This window comes from Oncorhynchus masou, chromosome 19, assembly GCF_036934945.1.
Source record: "Oncorhynchus masou masou isolate Uvic2021 chromosome 19, UVic_Omas_1.1, whole genome shotgun sequence".
Classification (NCBI taxonomy): domain Eukaryota; kingdom Metazoa; phylum Chordata; class Actinopteri; order Salmoniformes; family Salmonidae; genus Oncorhynchus; species Oncorhynchus masou.
The window spans coordinates 1606262-1620152 of NC_088230.1; the positions used below are offsets into that span (position 1 = coordinate 1606262).

General features: G+C 44.0%; 1 protein-coding gene across 1 annotated transcript; it reads right to left on the reverse strand.

Moving 5' to 3' along the window:
* Positions 1-378: 378 nt before the first annotated feature.
* On the reverse strand, positions 379-13511 carry LOC135505706 (methylmalonate-semialdehyde/malonate-semialdehyde dehydrogenase [acylating], mitochondrial-like). The gene is made up of 12 exons (XM_064924764.1): positions 13355-13511; positions 12917-12961; positions 12664-12738; positions 11878-12039; positions 11593-11671; positions 11042-11344; positions 10154-10275; positions 9693-9882; positions 7879-8060; positions 5008-5187; positions 1499-1597; positions 379-1334 (listed from the first exon to the last, which is right to left on the reverse strand). Exons 1-12 carry the CDS (start codon positions 13391-13393, stop codon positions 1230-1232), a joined length of 1581 nt encoding a protein of 526 aa, XP_064780836.1. The 5' UTR covers positions 13394-13511; the 3' UTR covers positions 379-1229.
* Between the last annotated feature and the right edge of the window lie 380 nt (positions 13512-13891).

Below are 13891 nucleotides of genomic sequence, written 5' to 3' on the forward strand. Positions count from 1 at the left end.
ATATGGTGCAAGTCGCAAGATAAATTAAGTAGAAAAAAAATGCGTATCCAATTTTTTTTTTACCAATCATGGCTACGCCCCCGGGCTACAGATGAAATAAGTGAACTTCACATGGTGGATTCAAGTGCACGGTGATGAGATTGATGCTCCTTTCGAATAAAAAAAATGAAGATTCTTGTGACATGACGATCAATGCTTGGCTGCAGTTTATTTTTTTCAATCTCACTTTGTCCATAATAATCTCATGTTGTCGGCTGTATCCGCACTGCAAACTGTTGGCTAGAGCGCACGTGCCAAAACCGGAGTGGGCACATTTGCTATATAATGCTACATTTGATGTGACAAAACCATCAGAGTTAAATGCGATGGAAACCAATGTACAGTGTATTTTGTTTTATTCGGTACATGGGAATTTAACTGCAAAAGTGTTGATTTTTAATGTGCACTACGTCATAACCCACAGCCTTTAAAATCGGCAACAAGTCAACGTGATGGAAACATCTCTGGTGAGAAAATTCACATTGATGCGAATATTCTAAAATCTATCGCCAATTGGATGGAAACCTAGCTAGTGTCTCCGTTTCACAGATTGGGAACACTAATGCCCACAAGGGACCGGGTGAAGCCGTTTAACTATGGCGTCCCGCTGTTCCCCTCCTAATAGTTGTAGTTAGGATGCAAGCGGAGTAACATCTTATTTTAAAAATAAAATATTTCAGATGTAACCTTAACTAGGCAAGTCAGATAAGAACAAATTCTTATTTACAATGACGGCCTGCTCAGGGGCAGCCAACAGATCTTTACCTTGTCAGCTCGGGGATTCGATCCAGCAACCTTTCGGTTACTGGCCCAACACTAACCACTAGACTAGCTGCCACCGGCCTTCTCTCACCCATTGCATTCCACCTAGTACATCCTTCCAATGTGACTCCCAGGGTCAGCATATGACTAGTGCTTGAACAGAAGATTTGTTGCTACAGTAACAGTACATTTCAGATTAAAATCTGCCATCACCCTACCGGAAGCAATTTCAGTAACAGGGTCAAACTCAAATACAAAAACATTTCTCATATAGTACACTCTGTATAAAACATATTCCATGACTGTAATAGACATCAGTTGTTCGTACCCCTTGGCTGCTAACCCCTTCTGAATGCTAACGCATGTCAGTCAGTATGTGGAACGTTGTGCCAGGTAGAGAACACCACGTTAACAAGTGTACGTTCCGTTTAGCGTCCCATGGTCGGCATGGTAACGGCTGGGCTCTTCGTGGTGGCGTCGTCGGCCTTCCACTGTGATGTAACCGTCTTGACCTGAGTGTAGAACTGGATGCCCTGTAGAGACAACACAGAGAAGAGACGCAGACAGTCAACACTAGAAAATTGCCACCTCATACTGTACAGTTGACTGCAGAAACTATTAAATTAGGACCAATATGGTCATATGATAAAAAACTCTGGGCGAGAAACAGTTGTGGGCTTGTGCTGGTTGTAGTAACCTGTTTGCCGTAGAAGTTGGTGTCGCCCCTGAAGGAACCTCTGGAGCCGGTGAAGGAGAACATGGGAAGGGGGACGGGGATGGGCACATTCACACCAATCTAAATGAGAAACACAGTAGGGTTTAATATTTCCTCCAAAAATATGTCAGACAGCTTGTTGGCTTATTTTTACTTTACGATAACCCGTTTGTGGTGACTCAGATTATCCCCTAAATAAATCAGATAAACTAATAGTAGCCCTAGGCCAGCGGAGATTCAGCACCACAGATATCGCAAATCTAACCAATTGGCCCACAGTGCGCTTGCTTTTGTTAGCATAACATCATGAAACAATGCTGCAAATGTACATTTCCTCAAGCACTTTTGTGATTAGCAACAGTTTATATTTTGAGCCTCTGCCAGTGTCACACGTTAGTTCGGGGATTTCAATGTGAGCTGGAGATTTATGGTAGATAATGTTCACTGCGTCGAGAGGTTGTGTGTAGCCTGCACATATAGTAAGCAATTAAAAATGTATAGAAGCTATGCTGTAGCCTAAGGGCCTAATATCTGCTAATTTGCCCTTTCTCAGCATATCCTCTCACCAGTTGTGAATAGGGTTGTGATGGTCTTTAAATTATGGTAATTGGCTGGGGGGCATTTGCGCATATCAGACAAAAGAAAACGTGGCTTTTCTCTGAAACTTCACTATTACGTTATCAGTAACAATATTATTATCCATGTTCTCTAAATATTAGTCAACTACAAATTAAGAAGTTTCAGATTGGCAAGGAATCCCCCCCCAAAAAATACGCACTGAACCAGTCACACCAAGTATGATACATTCTTCCCCCTCCACCTTTCAGAACAATTTCAAATAATGTCACAAATACTGCTGCGTTCATTGTCTGTGGCAATATGTTGTTCAAAGCCACTAAAGAGGATGCAGTTATGGCGGCTTGTAGCGGGGTGGTTCGAGCGTTGGACTAGTAACCGGAAGGTTGCAAGTTCAAATCCCCGAGCTGACAAGGTACAAATCTGTCGTTCTGCCCCTGAACAGGCAGTTAACCCACTGTTCCTAGGCCGTCATTGAAAATAAGATTTTGTTCTTAACTGACTTGCCTAGTTAAAAGGTAAAAAAAATAAAGATGCCATTCCATAAGTATATGATATTTAAAAAAATATATATATACACACACATATACATACATAAATGAAAAAAATACACTACTGAAAATATTTGTATGCTCTGGAGCAGGTTGACATCAAGGATCTGTCTGTACTTTGCTCTGTTCATCTTTCCCTCAATCCTGACTAGTCTGGCAGTCCCTGCCGCTGAAAAACAGCCCCACAGCACGCGGTTGCCACCACCATGCTTCAACGTAGGGATGGTGCCAGGTTTCCTCCAGATGTGGCGCTTGGCATTCAGGCCAAAGAGTTCATTATTGGATTCATCAGACCAGAGAACAGTGTTTCTCATGGTCAGAGTCCTTTAGGTGCCTTCTGGCAAACTCCAAGCGTGTTGCCATGTGCCTTTTACTGAGGAGTGGCTTCCGTCTGGCCACTCTACCATAAAGGCCTGATTGGTCGACTGCTACAGAGGTGATTGTCCTTCTGGAAGTTTCTCCCATTTCCACAGAGGAACTCTGGAGCTCTGTCAGAGTGACCATAGGGTTCTTGGTAACCTCCCTGACCAAGTCCCTTCTCCCCCACGATTAGCTCAGTTTGACCTGGTGGTTCCAAACGTCTTCTATTTAAGAATGATGAGGCCACTAAGTTCTTGGGGACCTTTCATGCTGCAGAAATGTTTTGGTACCATTCCCCAGTTCTGTGCCGACAACCCTATCTCAGAGCTCTACGGACAATTCCTTCAACCTCATGGCTCTGGCATGCACTGTCAACTGTGGGACCTCATATAGACAGGTGTGTGCCTTTCAAAATCATGTCCAATCAATTGCATTTAGTACGGGTGGACTCCAATAAGTAGAAACATCAAGGATGATCAACGGAAACAGGATGCACCTGAGCTCAATTGAGTCTCATAGCAAAGGGTCTGAATACTTATGTAAATAAGGTATTTTTAATACATTTGCAAAAAATTCTAAACCTTTTGTTCGCTTTGTCATGATGGGGTATTGTGTGTAGATGGAGGGGAAAAAATGTATTTAACACATTTTAGAATAAGGCATAACAAAATGTGGAAAAAGTAAAGGGGACTCAATACGTTCCCGAATGCACTGTATATATGGAAGTAGTTTAGTGCCTAAAAAAAGGGTTAAATGTGTCAACAAACTACAGATCTTTCTCTCAGATATAGGACAGACACTTCAAAAATAAACTTACGATATTTCCCGTCTAGTACCGGGTCGGAGCCACCTTTGCCCCCAGAACAGCCTGAATTATCAGGGATTCTACAAGTCAGAAACGTTCCACAGGTATGTTGGTCCATGCTGACGCGATACACCGTCGCCACTCGCCTGGGTCCATTGACTCACTAACTGCCATCAGCAGGACGCGGCAGGGATTTGTCGGGCCGTTTTTCCCACTTCTCAAATGTCCAGCTGGTGATCGCGTGCACACTGGAGCCATCTGTGTTGTAGCTGAGTGGAACATGGTGTGGTCGTCCGCTGCAATAGACCATCTGTGACAAGGATCGATGAGTTGTGTTGTGAGATGCCGGTCTGTGCCGTTATTTGTCCGTTTGTGGCCCGCCTGTTAGCTTGAACGAATCCTGTTTTTGACCACAGGACTGCCGCTGACTGACCGGATGTTTGGTTTGTCTCAGGAAACCCTAGACCCCGAAGATCATACCATGCTCAAAGTAAATGTATTTTTTATTGAATATATACAAAGCAGTCATCTATCAGACTCCCATCCATCAGACTCCCATCCAGAGTGACACAGAAGCAACCAGAGTCAACACCCTGCTCAAGGGCACGTCGACAGATCGCCCACAAGATCAAAAAACAGGGACACGAACCAGCGATCCATCAGCCACCGGCCCAAGCTCTCAACGATCCCCCCCCCCCCACCACAGTTCACTAAGAGCTGCCCCTCAACCATCTGAGAACCCCACCCATCCCTCGTCCAATACATCAACAAAATTAACCAAAGATAGAAAAGGAAAACAATGCCCAACGTTAACCTACAAATTACACCTTCAACAACCCATGAAAAAGACTTGCATACACAACAAAAATAGTGAGGTAAACAATAGATGACCCCATGTGGCTCAGTTGGTAGAGCATGCCACTTGCAAAGGGTTGTGGGTTCGATTCCCGCGGGGGACCAGTACGAATTAAAAATGCATGCACTAAGTCGCTCTGGATAAGAGCATCTGCTAAATAACTAAAATGTCATTAAAGTTGCATTAAATTATCCTCAGAGTTACCACAAGCTATGAATCACTGCATAGTTGCCCATCTATCTAGAAATGAAGCTAAATGGGAAACTACTTGTACTGTTGAACACCAATCACACAAGTCTTACTTCCCCAAGCACCTACCGGAGGTCTCTGAACTATGGCTCACCTGTCCGACATCCACCTCGTGTGTGTACTTGCGGGCGGTGGCGCCGTTGGTGGTGAAAATGGCGGTTCCGTTGCCGTACTGGTTGTTGTTGACCAGGGAGATGGCTTCATCCAGAGTGTCAGCCTCCAGAACCACCAGCACTGGCCCAAAGATCTCCTCCGTGTAGCACGTCATCGCTGGCTGGGGAGGGGAGAAAAAGCCTGAGATTAAGTAGTGCATCAGCAGTTTTCCTCCTCATCAGTGCATACTTTAGAGAGCTATTTATAACTTGTCAGAAATGTCCAGATCAACTAGCCCATGTCAGCTAACTTTTTCTTCTTTTAATCTCGGTTTCGTAGCCCTTGACTGTCGTGTTGGGTTCTGAGAATATGTCAATACTTATTCAGGGAGAGAGGGGAATGTATAACGGTTACATCCTGTCCGGATAGGTTGTTAGCCATCAGGGATCCTATGGGAGGAAAAAGAGACAGTCCGGTACGAGTCAACATAACAGCCGTGAGTTGGAGAGGAGAGCACTTTGGGGCAGAGGTCAGATGAAGTGAGGAAGAACAGATATCACTAAGGCTCTGTCTAGCAACAGAGATGCATTGGCTGTTCAGATGTGGAGGAGGAGACTCAGCCTAGGAGAAAGGGATAAATATCAGTGCACGTGTGAATGTCTTTTGTCATATGCAGCTTTATTAAGCGTCCATGAAACTTTAGAAGGTTCATTTAGAACCTAACACTGGTATGTCAAAAGTTTGTATATATTTTTGTACTTTCATGTAATTTCCACTGTACCAAGGTTCAACGTTGTTCTGAGATACTCCACTGATGTGCATGACCCTTCCAAGTGTAGTGGAGATGGTTCACCAAAATGTACATGATCTATGAAATACAGTAACCTGTATAGTTTGTAGATGTGGAAATCTAGGGTTTAGCTGAGCGTGCTAACAGTCAAGCAAAACTGAAATCACAATTCTTGCAAACTGAAATGTTACATATAAACGTCCCTCTTTCAGGACCCTGTCTTTCAAAGATAATTCATACAAATCCAAATAACTTCACAAATCTTCATTGTAAATGGTTTAAACACTGTTTTCCATGCTTGTTCATTGACCCATTAACAATTAATGAACATGCACCTGTGGAACGGGCGTTAAGACTAACAGTTTACAGACGGTAGGCAATTGAGTGTCCTAAGTTCTCATAACTGTGACCTTAGGACACTAAAGAGGCCTTTCTACTGATTCTGAAAAACACCAAAAGAAAGATGCCCCAGATCCCTACTCATCTGCGTGAACGTGCCTTAGGCATGCTGCAAGGAGGCATGAGGACTGCAGATGTGGCCAGGGCAATAAATTGCAATGTCCGTGAGACAGATGTCCGTGAGACTCCTAAGACAGCGCTACAGGGAGACAGGATGGACAGCTGATGGTCTGCCACTGTGAAGACCACGTGTAACAACACCTGCACAGGCTCGGTACATCACACCTGTGGGACAGGAAGGCAACAACTGCCCAAGTTACACCAGGAACACACAATCCTTGAAATACATCCACAGGTACACCTCCAATAGACTAGACTAATTGACATAATTTGAGTCAATTGGAGGTGTACCAGTGGATGTCTTTCAAGGCCAACCTTCAAACTCAGTGCCACTTTGCTTGACATCATGGGAAAAATCTAAAGAAAATCAGCCAAGACCCCAGAAATTAATTGCAGACCACAAGTCTGCTTTATTCTAGAGAGCAATTTCCAAACGCATGAAGGTACCACGTTCACGCAAGTATAAACACCATGGGACCACGCAGCCGTCATACCACTCAGGAAGGAGACGCATTCTGTCTCCTAGAGATGAACGTTCTTTGGTGCGAAGGACCTTGTGAAGATGCTGTAGGAAAACGGGTACAAAAGTATCTATATCCACAGTAAAACGAGTCCTATATCGACATAACCTGAAAGGCTGCTCAGCAAGGATGAAGTCACTGCTCCAAAACCGCCATAAAAAAATGCCAGACTACAGTTTGCAACTGCACATGGGGACAAAGATCGTTCTTTTTGAAGAAATGTCCTCTGGTCTGATGAAACAAAAATAGAACTGTGTGGCCATAATGACCATCGTTATGTTTTGAGGAAAAATGGGGAGACTTGCAAACCAAAGAACACCATCCCAACCGTGAAGCACGGGGGTGGCAGCATCATGTGGGGGTGCTTTGCTGCAGGAGGGATGGTGCACTTCACAAAATAGATGGCATCATGAGGGTGGAAAATGATGAGATGTTGCTTCAATATATCCACAAGACATCAGTCAGGAAGTTAAAGCTTGGTCGCAAATGGGTCTTCCAAATGGACAATGACCCCAAGCATACTTCCAAAGTTGTGGAAAAATGGCTTAAGGACAGCAAAGTCAAGGTATTGGTGTGGCCATCACAAAGCCCTGACCTCAATCCTATAGAACATTTGTGGGCAGACCTGAAAAAGCTTGTGTGAGCAAGGAGGCCTACAAACCTGACTCAGTTACACCAGCTCTGTCAGGAGGAATGGGCCAAAATTCACCCAACTTATTGTGGGAAGCTTGTGGAAGGCTAACAAAAACATTTGACCCAAGTTACACAATTTAAAGGCAATGCTACCAAATACTAATACAAACTTCTGACCCACTGGGAATGTGATGAAAGAAATAAAATCTCAAATTTATCACTGATCCTAACTGACCTAAGACAGTTTAATAATTTTAGTAATTTTTACAATAACTTTAGGGTTTGATCAGCTCTAATATTAAAGCTGATCCAACCCTAAAGTATTTTTAAAATAAAAAAACAGTAAATCACTCAGCTAACCTGGGTTCAAAGCTAGGTCGGTTAGAGAGAGACACCCCCCACCCCTTACCGTAACATTGGCGATGATGGTGGGCCCTACAAAGTTGCCATTCTCATATCCTTTGACGTGGACATTGCGTCCATCCAGCAGCAGCGTAGCTCCCTCGTCCACGCCGCTCTGGATCAACATTTCAACACGGGCCCTGGCTTCAGGGGAGATCAGAGGACCCACGTCGGCACCCGGCTGGTCACCTAAATACACACAGAGGAAGAACACACAATTAGAACTCTATTCTATGACATACACTATGTGGACTGGCGCTGGTGGTCATTTGGATGTACTATTTGAAATGTTTAATTAAATCAATTTTCTTACACATAGGGGGGGGAAACATTTTGATTTGTAAGAAGTTTTGCGGAGGAAAAAAGGTCATAAATCCACACAAGGCATTGAAAGTCCCCTTAAGTAAAAGAGTGAGAGGTACAGTCCCTTGTGATTGTATTCACCCCCCTTGGCATTTTCTCTATTTAGTTGCCTTACAACCTGGAATTAAAATATATTTTTTTTGGGGGGGGGGGGGGGGGGGGGGGTTGTATCATTTGATTTACGCAACATGCCTACCACTTTGAAGCAAAATCTTTTTTCCTCGTGAAACAAGAAATGAGACAAAAAAAATGTACTTGTGTGCATAACTATTCACCCCCCCAAAGTCAATACTTTGTAGAGCCACCTTTTGCAGAAATTACAGCTGCATGTCTCTTGGAATATGCCTCTATAAGCTTGGCACACCTAGCCACTGGCATTTTTTCCCATTCTTCAAGGCAAAACTGCTCCAGCTCCTTCAAGTAGGATGGGTTCCTGCTGGTGTACAGCAATCTTTAAGTCATACCACAGATTCTCAATTAGATTGAGGTCTGGGCATTGACTAGGCCATTCCAAGACATTTAAATGTTTCCCGTTAAACTACCACCACATGGTGTTCTCAGGCTGATGAGAGGTGTTGGGTATGTGCCAGACATAGTGTATTCCTTGATGACCAAAAATATCAAATTTAGTCTCATCTGACCAGAGTACCTTCTTCCATATGTTTGGGGAGTCTCCCACATGCCTTTTGGTGAACACTAAACGTGTTTGCTTATTTTTTTCCTTTAAGCAATGGCTTTTTTATGGCCACTCTTCCGTAAACTCCAGCTCTGTGGAGTGTACGGCTTAAAGTGGTCCTATGGACAGATACTCCAATCACTGCTGTGGAGCGTTGCAGCTCCTTCAGGGTTATCATTGGTCTCAGTTGCCTCTGATTAATGGCCTCCTTGTCTCGTCCGTGAGTTTTGGTGGATGGCCCTCTCTTGACAGGTTTGTTGTGGTGCCATATTCTTTCCATTTTATAATAATGTATTTAATGGTGCTCTGTGGGATGTTCAAAGTTTCTGGTATTTTTTTATAACCCAACTCTGATCTGTACTTCACCACTTTGTCCCTGGCCTGTTTGGAGAGCTCCTTGGTCTTCATGGTGCCGCTTGCTTAGTGGTGTTGCAGACTCTGGGGCATTTCAGAACAGGTGTGTATGTATTATATATACACATACTGGTAAACTTTAATGGACTTTAATTAATTATGTGACTTCTGAAGGTAATTGGTTGCATCAGATCTTATTTTAGGGGCTTCATAGCAAAGGGGGTGAATACATATGTGCACACCACTTTTCTGTTGTCTAAAATAAAATAAAAAACAAACAAGTTATTGTTTTTCACATCACCAATTTGGACTATTTTGTGTATGTTCATTACATGAAATCCAAATAAAAATCAATTTAAATGACAGGTTGTAATGCAACAAAATAGGAAAACCGCCAAGGGGGTGAATACTTTTGCAAGGCACTGTACCTGCATTGACGCGCAGGGCTTTGGAGCGCTCCACCAGCTCTGGGAGCCATTCACGAGCCTCGCCTACGAGAATGGCGGTTGACAGAGCCATACAGCGCTGTCCTGCAGCGCCAAAGGCTGCGCCCACCAGCTGGTTCAGAGTGTTCTCCTTGTTTGCGTCAGGCATCACCACACCGTGGTTCTTCGCTCCCTACGAGGCAGAATACAAGGGTTGGTAGGTTTACTGACATGCGTTTTCAGAATGTGCAAAGACAGACCTAAGCAATAAGAAAATCAAAGAACTTTAGCCATCTCCTGGTTCAGGATTGATAATGTGGTAGAACTATTCATCTTGCAGTATGGTTAAGGGCACTGTAGACAATTTAAGGCAGACATATTTCCCTAAGCGTCTAAGGGTTCCCTTCATTCGTTTAGTCCCCAATTGACCCTATTCATAGACCCTATTCGGTTATCATATTTACCATGTTGGACTGCACTCTCTTGCCATTCTTGGATCCTCTCTCGTAGATGTACTCTCCTGCCTGGTTGGAGCCCACGAAGCTGATGGCCTTGATGGCAGGGTGGTCACAGATGAAGTTCACAGCTACGGAAAGAGGTCAAAGGTCATTATTTCACTCCTCTACATGGGCACAAGATGGAGGTGTAGTCACCTTGGAAATTAAACCTGCAACAAAACAAATAGTGTTTCCTATATGGACTGCTACCCCCTACGGCACTTAAACACATTTACCCACACACACACATTAGGCAAAGACTACCAATAGATGAGTACAAGGGTCTACAGGACATTCAAAGATGAGTACAAGGGTCTACAGGACATTCAAAGACTACCAATAGATGAGTACAAGGGTCTACAGGACATTCAAAGACTACCAATAGATGAGTACAAGGGTCTACAGGACATTCAAAGACTACCAATAGATGAGTACAAGGGTCTACAGGACATTCAAAGACTACTACCAGGAATCAAAGATGAGTACAAGGGTCTACAGGACATTCAAAGACTACCAATAGACGAGTACAAGGGTCTACAGGACATTCAAAGACTACCAATAGACAAGTACAAGGGTCTACAGGACATTCAAAGACTACCAATAGATGAGTACAAGGGTCTACAGGACATTCAAACACTACCAATAGATGAGTACAAGGGTCTACAGGACATTCAAAGACTACCAATAGACGAGTACAAGGGTCTACAGGACATTCAAAGACTACCAATAGACCTGAGGCACTAGCTAACACACATGATCAGCATAGCCTGGTTTTCCCTTACATCCTGGGAAACAGGACACACTTCAATAGCATGTTTTATAAAGACTCATCACACACACGCCCCCTGGTCTTACCAGCGTGCTGTCCATGGATGATGTTCAGGGTCCCGTCGGGCATCCCCGCGTCCTGCAGCAGCCTGGCCAGCAGCATGGTGCATCCTGGGACGCGCTCGGAGGGCTTCATCAGGTAGGTGTTGCCACACACCATGCCCATGGGGAACATCCACAGAGGGATCATGGCAGGGAAGTTGAAGGGGGCGATACCAGCACACACCCCGATGGGCAGGCGGTAGGTGTAGGTATCCATGTCTTTGGTGATGGAGGGCAGGGTCTCCCCCAGCATCAGGGAGGTGATGCTGCAGGCGTGCTCTGCCACCTCTAGGGGGCAGAGAGACCGTGAGTAAAGCCAGGAAGCAGAAGGTCAAACTGCTACTCTTAGAGATAAGAGTAGCAGTGAAAGACATAGAAGTGGTGGGCAGAGGGTCAAATATTTGTGGTGTAAGGAGATAGCGATTGTAGAACAAAGATTTCAATACAGACAAGTTGTCATATCTCCCCGTTTCAATCAGTTCAAACATTTTCTCCCGTGTTTCCCCATGCCTACTTAGCATGACTGGTCTACCTACGCAATCCTCTGAAGACATCTCCCTCCGCGTCAGCCAGAGTCTTGCCCTGCTCCAGGGTGATCAGCCTGGCTAGCTCTTTCTGAAAAACACAGATTAAAATAAATACATGAACCAAACATCTTTGATGAACATTCATGTTTTAGACCCCGATTGTTGCAAAGAAACTTGTTTATAGCTTATTCTTTGGATCACGATTTTCAATACAGCTCAAAAGGCATTATATTGAACAAAATATTGGGAACCATTCCTATGGAGGCCCATTTTCAGACCAGGGTCTTTCCTTACAATGTTTTCCTTGATGAGCTGCTGGTATCGGAGGAAGATCTGCTGGCGGGTGAGGATGGAGGTCTCGGCCCAGGAGGCGTAGGCCCTGGAGCAGGACTCTACTGCAGCTAACATCTCTGTCTGGGTGGCTTTGGGCACGCGACCCACCACCTCGTTAGTGGCCTGAGGTAGGGAGAGAAGAAGGACAATAGATTAATCATCATGTCATTGTGAACGGAGACACACTACATAAGGGGCCTGTCCAGGAGGGTGTAACATAAAAATTGATTGTGTACAGGTATAAATGTTATATCATGACATGTAGAATAGGCAGTTGAGTCAGATAGCGCTTCATTATGGTCTTTTTAGTGAGACAATGCTTGAGGGGGACTTTTGTCTTTTACCAAGGTTTTTAGCATTATAAATAATACATAAATCCTTTTAAGGCTAACATTTAAATGAAATTATTTGTAGGGAAGAGATTTATGGTCTTCTGGGTGTGTAGCTGATTCTGCATTCAACAGCAGTATATAGTTGCCTTGCCAAAAGCAAGTCAACAGCAAGTTTCCTGAAGTAGATGCAGAGTTATAGTTCATTTTAGTGCATAAACATGGCAAGGGTCAGTTGGCTGTGAAGAATATGCTTCCATTTCTACACTTTGCAAATCATACAGATTAAAATATGACACCCTCAAGACATATTCATCTGCCTGACGCAAACAAGGAGAACACTGACATTCACCGACACGACCGGCTTATACATTGTGTACACCTGTTGTGGTGTGTGTGTGTAAGCATTGACACTTACAGGGTTGTGAATGTCCAGCCATTCTGAGGTGCTGGACTCCACAAACTTGCCGTCAATGAACAGCTTGGTGGTGGGCTGCAAGAAGACAGGAAATGACAACCTCACAATGGACATGTCATCGACAATGTCAAACATGTCTGTGCAGGTGTAGATTGCATGAGCATATATTTTACAAGTCTTAGATAGCGAGCTACAGTATACATACGACCACTCATAAATCTAGTTATTATACGATTGCAAGATGTTAACTCACCACTGATGATGATGAATAACACACGAGACCCATCTGAAGTGGTGCCTGAAGAGAGGACACACGAGGATCAATTGTCAACGTTACGTTTTCATTGCCATTGACCAGCTAGCTAAGATCCAAAACCCTACCTTTCTGCTAGCTAAATAGTTAGCTAAGCTAACCAACTGTGACATTGAAGCTAGTTAGCTAGCTAGTTGACTCGTTCAACCTGTTAATCATGCATTGACCACATGCTACAGAATATAGCTAACGTTGCAATGGCAAAAATGATATAATCGTACACGACTGCTTAGACTTTTTTCCCCCAAAAGTGTGGCGATACTTAGCTAACTAGCTACCGTGCCATGCTACTATGCTAGCAATTTATATAGCTAGCTAGCCAATCAAGTATAAAACAATGCATTTAGCTAGAAAAGCTGCACGGGGAATGTGGTTGACCTTTTTGCTCCATAACGATCTCGCTAGAATGCCTGCCATAGTAGAAGAGATTGTGATTGCTTTCAGCCCAAAGTACACACACCACAGTCCCTAAACACAGACACCTCTGGCCATTTATAAGGTCAGCTATCTAGCAGTTATACGTTGATGAAGTCAAACAGACTGAGAACGTAGAAAACGCAAAAGCTGCACCTTTTATTCGATCTTTCAATGAGACAGCAAAGTTAGGCCACGTTGATGAATGCAGCAGATACTTTATGCATCTGTGAAATGGAAACGCTTTTAGAGTCCCGTGAAGAGGACGCAACATGTGAGGGACAAACGCTTGGACGAGAACCAATCAGTTGGCGAAAACAAAAACACGCCCCAAAATGTATGAAGCGGATTGGCTGGCCTTTCATGATAGGGACCAGTCGTCGTTGACATTGGGCAAATTCGTTTTACACAATCCGGTATTCCGGCTGAGTGGATTTCACGTAAGGACCAATGGAAGGGTCTAAAATGTATCAATTTCAAACACCCAGGACACCGAGCCAT